Source organism: Merops nubicus, unplaced genomic scaffold (genome assembly GCF_000691845.1).
Source record: "Merops nubicus isolate BGI_N331 unplaced genomic scaffold, ASM69184v1 scaffold8813, whole genome shotgun sequence".
Taxonomy (NCBI): Eukaryota; Metazoa; Chordata; class Aves; order Coraciiformes; family Meropidae; genus Merops; species Merops nubicus.
The window spans coordinates 1,835-10,594 of NW_008596879.1; the positions used below are offsets into that span (position 1 = coordinate 1,835).

Sequence of the window (8,760 nt, forward strand, 5' to 3'; positions counted from 1 at the left end):
TCCAAGGGTTTCAGTGGTTTCGGGTTTGTCAGCCATAGCACATAGATTATGTTCTTATCCTGGCATATTTGCACCCTGTTAAAGACATCCGCAGCTCCACAACATACAGTGTTCAAGCAAACAGGTCCATCCCTTTTTGTCTCAGAGCAGTCTGGTACCAGGTGGGTATCACAGCCATGCTTAAATCTTTCCCAGGACTTCAGTTTTACTCACTCCCTTCTTATGTGTCTTTTCTCATAACTAAGAAGTCTTTTTCCTGTATTCTTCTTTAAAAAAATCTTTATAAGCTGAAGTTCCAGTGCTAGTACCATGTCATATTTCAGATCCCTAAGCAAGAAGCTGTCAGCGAGCCCTATGGCAGAAATAGTTTATTTATAGCTACATTGATAGTCAGCATGAAAGACATTGCTGAAATTTCTGTTCTGTGTTGCTTTCTGATCAAGGCTGATTCTCATGGCTCAAGTCTTTCCTTTGCATTGCACACCTTAAAGCAAGTGCTGTGTGAGTCTTCCTGAACAGAGCAGGTCTGGGAATATAACATCTGTGTGACTGTTATTTAGGCAGCCCTATTCCCAGCTGCAGAAGTGGTTGAGAACCACAGTGGAGAGGGTTCCAAAAGCATGACCTGATCATTAGCATCTGTGAAGGAGAAGGGACTTTGGGAACACCCCACAGTCTTCTACATTCCCGTTGCTGCTCTGTGTAAGAAGCAAAACTATAAATGGTTATAAGGTTTCCTTATATTTACTTAATTCCCCAGAAAGGCATTTGTGAGGAATTAAGAGCTAAGAATCTCCTTCACACCTTACCTCCTCTTGGTGCTTACCTGCAGAAGGTTTAGCTCCTTGGGAAACAAGCTTTTATCCATGGAGTCAGTACTTCAGTTCCACTTCAGCTTCACTTCAGTTTGTGTTTAATATTCCTCTCTTGGAAAGTCAGGCTAGCTGAAAGGTTGTTGCTCACCCAGAAGTGTTAGGAAAAGCAGAATCAGTGTATTTTCTCTCTCCTCTAGCAAGAGGTATGGGATTTAGGTGTAAGTGAGATACCAGGATGACATTCCAGTTTGCTCTGCAGCTGTAGTTCTGGTGTAGCAGTGTCAGAACTTTGCCTGTGTGCACACAGTGCACTTAAACCCTTGATCCCCAGGTAGCCAAGTAACTCCCCATCTAATTGTCTGCATAAACAATACAGCAACGTGGTTGGAGACCACAGACCAACCTGAGCCAAGGGGATTGACAGAACTCCCAGTCCCCTTCCTGGCAAAGCATTTGACCAATTTTTACAGGAGCTTTCCAGGTGGAAATTTTGGTTAGTCTCAGAGGATGCCATGCGTGGTCCTGGACTGATTGAAAGTCACTGCCTCTGTCCTCAGTGTGTCCATGAGCATCCTGGGTGGGGAGCATGGCATCCCAGAGACCTCTCTGGGTGGGCCTGCTGCAGAATCAACAGAACTGAGCACAGATAAGATGCTTTTAAAGGATCTGTAGAAACTGTTCTTGCATATGCAAAAGTGGTCACGTAGGTCAGCCCTTGTATGTGGTTAAATCAGAAGATGTTTTGTGTGTTCTTTGAGGTACTCACTGTGACTAGAACATGCATGTGCTTGACTGATGACACAGGGTGACAGGCCAGCTGCAGACAGGAATTTAGCAATGAATGGTTTGGGGAAATCTCACCCAGTCCAACCTGAAACACCCCTGCAAGGATACCTGCAATGCAGGTTCCTGTCACCATCTGGACAGTGACCATCTGTGCTATTCAAAAGATTTGGTTTCCCATGTGAGCATTATTTTTATGCAAAGGTTCAAAAATAATCTTTAGTTTTAGTGTGGTTGGTTTCTTGATTAGTTATTGGTGGTCTGTGTTGTGTTTGTTTGTTTTTTAACAAACTAATCACTTGCTAATGATGTGCAGCAGATGCCCATTGAGGGTTTGGAGGGTCCTTTTTCCAAACCATGACTTCCTGGACCTTAAATTCTGGGGTTGCTCATCAGTCCTGTGTCTTCATCTCGTGAAAACTGATACGAGCACAGCCCCACAAGCAAACAAACAAACAAAAAGGCTCATTGCCATTTCAGGTGCAAAGGACCTGTTTGTAAGCCTTGTGCAAAGCAAGGTCTTGGTATTCCATGTTATGGGTTTCTTCAGGGATTTAAAGCTTCATTCTTCACACTATTTCAGTTCATGATGTTTCCTGTGACCAGGAGACAAGCTAAAGCAATTTCAGTCTTTGTGTGACTCGAATTTAACAAGGCCACAGGTTACAGAAGTGAGATTTAAGATGGGTTCAGAGGATGTTGAAGTTGCAGATATTTAAAGCACTTCACTCTTTGTCACATGCAATGAGCAGTGGTGCTCAGTGCAAAAAAGTGTTTGCTAGTCTACAGCAGTCAGCAGAGAGTGTGAGCAACCAGGGGGTTACCACAGTAATGTCACAATTTTTTGTTTCTCTTGATCTGTAGGGTCTACCTGGAAATCCAGGGGAAAGAGGACCTCCTGGAAAACCAGTATGTAACTTCACTTCTGTATTGTCTTCTCCTTTTAAGTCAGTTTCCACCTGTACACCTCACCTTAGAAGTGCACTTGAGTCCACTTCCACTGCTGCTCTTCTTACTAGAGAACCACTAAGGGGTGATGTTAAAAATGTCTGTGATGGCTTTGGAACAGTATGAGAATAACTGTGTATCCTGCATGTAAATAAAAGCCAAAATTTTAAAGGCACTTTCTTAGCACCACTGTTCTGTACCCTCAGCAAGGACTCCTCTTGGGTGTGATAAGGTTCATTGATAATACAGGGCAGGAAGCTCATGTTTGGCCCAGTAAGTCCTAGGCAGGGAAAGGGAAACCAGTGAGAGTCCATAAGCATGTTCAGGAAAACTTCTTGTACCTTGATGCCTTTTAAAATGACCTGAGCTGATGAATGTCTCATTCCACAGGGCTCCTCACCCCGGCTCTCTCCAGAGGACATAAATCTCTTAGTAAAGGTAATCAGCCTTTGATGATGGTGGGAGTTATCTGTATGTGTGATTCAGACCTGACTAATACTGTGATGGGAATGTGTGAGAGCTACAAGTGCAAAAAGTTCCTTTAAACACTGTCAAAGCTTGGAACTTATAAGCCCAAAATCCAATGCCCTTTGACCACCCCCGGCAGTGAAGTGACCTACTAAGATCTTCATAACATGGTGTATTTTACAAAAGCTCTGAGAATTTTTCAGCCCTTTCTGAAAGGTGCATTCCCAAAGAGAAATAAACGTTGTCAAGTTCTATTGCCTAAACCAGAAAATGGAAACCATTTTAACAAAATTTTTCACATATACCTTCAACAGTGATTGGAGTAGATTTGAACCTTGGGTGCAAAGTCAGTTTGTATAGTGCATCTAAAAGTCTGCAGGTAATTAACCCCAGATGCATCTGTGTTTCAACAGTACTGATCTGTCTGTCCATGTAGAGAGCTGTCTGGGCAATAAGTCACTATCTGAGAGATGCTGGCTCCAAAATCTTTACAGATTTACGTTGGCTGAGTTGGGAGATTTTTAAGCGGTCTTGGGGCATGGCAAGAAATCCTTTCTTATTGATTAAAAGAAACTAAAAAACTACCTCTATTTACCAACCCCAGTAACAAAAAGACCCTTTTAAGATTGCTATTGTGAAATGCCTTCACTGGAGAGCTGTCTTTCTTATGAAGCCAAACAGTTTTCTGGAGATTTCACTGTATTGTTTGGATTTTCTCATCCTACCCAGTGTGGTCCAACTGTAAAGGCCCATGTGTTACACCAGCACCACACTGGGTGTCTGTAGGGTCTGCTAATTTATTTCTCCCTGCTCTCTCCTAGGACGTGTGCAGTGAATGCCCTCCTGGCCCACCAGGACTACCAGGCATCCCAGGTTTCAAAGGTGATAAAGGTCTCCGAGGACCACCAGGTAGAGATGGCCAGGATGGGAAAATGGTAAGAGAGCTGGGGAAGTGACAATGCCTTCTGTGGTGGGACCTTGTTTTTCTTAGAATATTTTTAGAGGGTTGATTTATTTTTTCATGAACAACCTACTGAATTTTTTTTAGATGTCTGTGGAGTCAATGGACTAAAGTAATGTTTACCTCTACCTCTTCTGCATTGCAGGGGAGTGCTGGTCCCAGAGGTCCTGCAGGCCCACCTGGGCTGGATGGCCCAAAGGTTGGTTGGTTTTCTTCAGTTGTCTGATGCAAACTTACTTGTGACTAATTAGTACACTGGCTGAAGCAGGATCTTGGTGACATCCATACCTGTGTAAAGAGGTAGGACTGGCCTGTTGGGTGGGACTTGTATAGGATTGATCAAAATGGAAGTATGTTCCAGGATAATTTGCAAAATAAAGGCAATAACTGGCAGAAATGCCAAGCAGTCTGAGACATACCAGGCCTTCTGCTTTCTTAGATGCTATGAGGAAGCAGAGATTTGGGCAGCAAGGTTGAATGTTTAGGTCAAGCAAGAGGAACGATTTTAAACTGTATGTGTGCATGAAATAAAATCAAGAAATTGATAAAGAGTCTAGCTTGTGTTCAGCAAAAAGGCAGACTCACACATTTTGCAAATGTTAGAAGAAAATATTGCAAGAACCCTAAGGAGATGCAAACACAAATGCAGTCTTTGTGACTCCTTTCTAAATCCATTAGGAGGATCCTTTCAGTGAGAGACCCAAAGGGCTCCACACTTTTGAAGATGTAGCATATTGTCCATACCAACACCATCCAAGCTAGTATAAGGTCCCACTCTGAAACAGAGCAGCAGAACCACAGATCTTGGCTCATTAGCAATTTATGAGTTTTCTGCTCCTATGTCCAAGTGCTGTATGAACTAGGTCAAAAAGCTGACACAATACTGAATCCAAGTGACTTCAATGGCCTTTTATTTCTTTTTCATTGTCAGGGTGCTAAAGGAGACCGTGGTATGACTGGGGATGCAGGAGAAAAAGGTGAACAGGTAAAAACAGAGTGTGCTTTCCAACAGTTCCATCACTGGTTTTGTTCCTTCGTTAGTAACTCTCCTGAGGTCTGTAGAGACATCTGTAGACCCTTCTCTGAGGCAGAGGAGGAAGATAGGAGCTCGACATCACTGATAAACCTCAAATGGGCTGTGCTGAAGAGTGGAACTCTAGCAGTCCTTCACAGGCTTCCATCCCTATCTCTAACAAAAACCTTCTTGTATTATCACTTTCTTCACCTCTTTATTTGATACATTCAATTCTCTACATTACCCAACCTTTAACCATTTCTTTACATGAGATCTGGGAGGTCAGGTGCCTTTGGGTTGAAAAAGTGTTAGTGTTTCTGTTTGTCCTAGAAGATAAAAGTAAGGATGACCTCTTTTAGGAGGGATTGAGGTGCCAGAGGAAAGAGGAGAATGGTCCAAATTAGAGCAAGCTTTCATAGTTAATTTTGTAAAGGGCTGAGTCAATATTTTAAGGTGCAGATCAGCATCTCTTCAATGAGATTTGTAGGATATTTTAAACCTGTTAAGTTTCCTGCCTGATCTCTTGACTTGTACAATTCCCCAATATCTGTTCTCATTCATTCCATTAGTATAGACTCAAGTACACTTTAGAAAAAGTACACTTTAAAGTATACTATCTTTATTTCTAAAGTGTATGCTTTGAAAACCAAGGGTTTGCTTTGAAAACCCATGGTTCTTTATTTCTTGATAACCAGCATTCTGTGTATTGTCTCATTTTGATGTTGCCTCACAACGTTTGATCACCAGTTGACTTTTATACAACTGGAGGTGTGACTAATGCATCACCAAAGTCTCTCTTTTCATCCTGCAGGGCCACCCTGGAATGCCTGGCTTCTCAGGGGCTCCTGGGAACCCTGGTCCACCTGTAAGTTCCTCTGTTGCAAAGGTGCTCCTGTATTTTCCTTACTAATAAAGGTTGTTGCAAGATCCATGTGGAAGAAAGGACCATCCCCATCTGTCTGTGCATTGCATTTGTATTTTCCAGTGGATTCCTAATGGTCCCCTGGGTGTCATGGAGTTCCCCACTCATGATAATTGCTATTTAATACATTGGCCACTTTTCACTGATTGCTTTAACTCACTCTGTAAATTGATGCTAAGCTTCAGTTGCTGTCTTTATACAAGGTAATGATGAGAACTCTTCCGCAGAGACTACTTAGTGTACGTGTGTAGGTGTTTTCTTCTATGTGGAGTAAGCTGTCAGTCTAGAACCAGAAGATTTAAGAAAGTTTTACACAGTGGTATGAGACTGGATTTCCTCCAGGACTTTTCCTGAGTGAAGAACTTTGCTTTCCAAACTGCCTTTCTTTGTCCAGAGTCATCACTCCTCATATTGCTGCTTACAGTGCAGTTCTGGCTCTGCCATGCTGAGGGTGTGCAGCCTTCATCTCTTTGGGGATCAGCAGTCTCTTCAAAGCTGAGTTGACATTGCACTAACTAAATGACAGGAGGTACCAGAAAAGGGGATCAGATTGCAATTCTGTTTTCAGATGGTAGCAGTGGCTAAAGGATGCTGAATGCTTTGCCACTGGGACAACACATGGACCTGCTTTGTGGGTCACTTGTGCTCCTGTGAGCATTATTTTAGGAGAAGCTAGTAACATAGAAACATTTACTGTCTCTCTATTAACCTCATGCTGCCACAGCCATAAGGTTATTCCAGTAGGATTAAAACTCTTAAAATTGTCCTGTGAGACTCTCTGAATAGATTCACAGTCAAAGGAAATGTGCAAAGTAAAACTGAGCCTGTCAAAGCAGTTCAAAATGTGATTTTCCCCTGATAATTTTTTTTTCTTGAACTTTTGCTGACTTCTTCCCCTGTCTGCATTGACTTGTGGCTCTAGAAGTTTGCCTGCCACAGACTGTGCTTCAAACTTCTCCCATAATTTCTGTCCTTCAGAGTTATTTGTGTCACAAGATAGGCTTTTTCCTGTTTCTCCCCTGTTTTCAGAAGGAAAGGCCAATGTCTGAGTATTTCTACCTTTAGATACTGACTGAATACAGAGGTTGGAACCACTTTGCTGAGTGGAGAAGTGATGGAATGAATGCTGAACTGAGTGACAGAAGACAACTTCAGTGTTGCCAGCTGTGGTGGGGAGTATGTTGACAAAAGTACAAAATACATTAATCACTCACATTGTTTCTGATTTATGTTGTTTAGGGACCAGATGGGGCACCAGGACCAATAGGACCAGCAGGAAACCCAGGAGATATAGTAAGCTCTGAGCTGTGTGTTTCATCACCAGCTTCATCTATATTTAGCTCTGTAAAATAAAGCTGAGCTGGAACCCATCTTTGAAAGATTCCCAAAATATTCAGCCTGTGTCGACTCTGCATCTGCAAGTAGAACCTCCACAAATAACCAGGGATTCTTCTCTTCTTGCAGTTCTGTTTACTCACCAAATGAAACTCCAAATTAGCCAGAGCATAATCCAGTCCATGGCACCTCCAAGGAGGTTTTTGTACCTCTTGTGTTGTACTTTTCTATTAACATCTCATACCCTCTAGAACAGGAGGACTAAATCTGTTAGGATGCTTCATAACCCAGGCTAACAACTGAACTGTGTGTGGGGATTGTAAAAACAAAACCAGCAGCCTGCTGAAGGATGTCATAGCCCAGACTACTCAGGTGCCAGGACTGTTCCTTACATTAGTTACAACTTGCAACTATTGGATGTTTTATGAAAGCCCTTCAGTTTAAACTAGAAGGAACTCAGGGAAACCTTGTACCCTGTGTGACATGGGCTGCAAGACCAGCTTTTCACACTTGTTGCTTGTCAAGTTCTACATTTCATAAATCTTTATCTGATAGAAGCATTTGAGGAGCTTGTCTGACCCATGGTGTTTCTACTTTCTTTCCAGGGTAAAGATGGTCCTCCAGGTCCACAGGGCCCACCAGGGTTGCCTGGACTTCCAGTGAGTGCAATTCAGCTCCTTCTAATTCAATAGGTTAAACTGCTCATAAACACATAGGTGTGTAAAACAAAAAGGTGACATTTTTGAAGTGCTTTGAAAGTTATATATGATCACAGAATGGTAGGGTTGGAAGTCACCTCTGGAGCTCATCTAGTCCAACCCCCCTACCAAAGCAGGTTCACCTAGAGCAGGTTGCAAAGGAATGCATCCAGGTGGGTTTGAATGCCTCCAGAGAAGGACACAACTTCTCTGGGCAGACTGTTCCAGGGCTCCATCAACCTCAAAGCAAAGAGCTTTCTCCTTGTGTTTAGGTGGAACTTCCTGTGTTCCAGTTTGTGTCTGCTGCCCCTTGTCCTGTCACTGGGTGCCCCTGAAAAGAAACTGGCCCCATGCTCTTGACCCCGACCCTTTAGATACTGATAAACATTGATAGGATCCCCTCTCAGTCTTCTCTTCTCCAGGCCAAACAGACCCAAGTCTCTCAGCCTTTCCTCATCAAACAGATGTTTCAATCCTTTAATCAGCTTCATAGCCCTCCGTTGGACTCTCTCCAGTAGTTCCCTGTCTCTCTTGAACTGGGGAGCCCAGAACTGGACTCAGTACTCCAGAGGTGGCCTTACCAGGACAGAGTAAAGAGAGAGGAGACCTTCCCTCAACCTGCTGGTCATACTCTTCTTAATGCACCTCAGGATACCACTGGCCTCCTTGGCTACAAGAGCACACTGCTGGCTCCTGGTTAACCTGTTGTCCACCAGGACTCCAAGGTCATTCTTCATGGAGCTGCTTTCCAGTAGGTCAACCCCTAACCAGTGCTGGGACATGTGTCCCCAGGTGCAGGACTCTACTTCATGAGG

The 8,760-nt window shown here is 43.2% G+C and overlaps 1 protein-coding gene across 1 annotated transcript in view; it reads left to right on the plus strand.

The window, feature by feature from the left end:
* Nucleotides 1–2,462: 2,462 nt before the first annotated feature.
* LOC103769330 (collagen alpha-1(XXII) chain) overlaps nt 2,463–8,760 on the plus strand; it is a gene marked incomplete at its 5' end in the record, with an annotated part of 24,070 nt that continues 17,772 nt past the window's right edge. The window contains 3 exons of the mRNA XM_008936515.1: nt 2,463–2,507; nt 3,836–3,923; nt 4,907–4,960. Coding sequence (XP_008934763.1) covers nt 2,463–2,507; nt 3,836–3,923; nt 4,907–4,960 — 187 coding nt within the window. The remainder of the gene's footprint in view (nt 2,508–3,835; nt 3,924–4,906; nt 4,961–8,760) is intronic.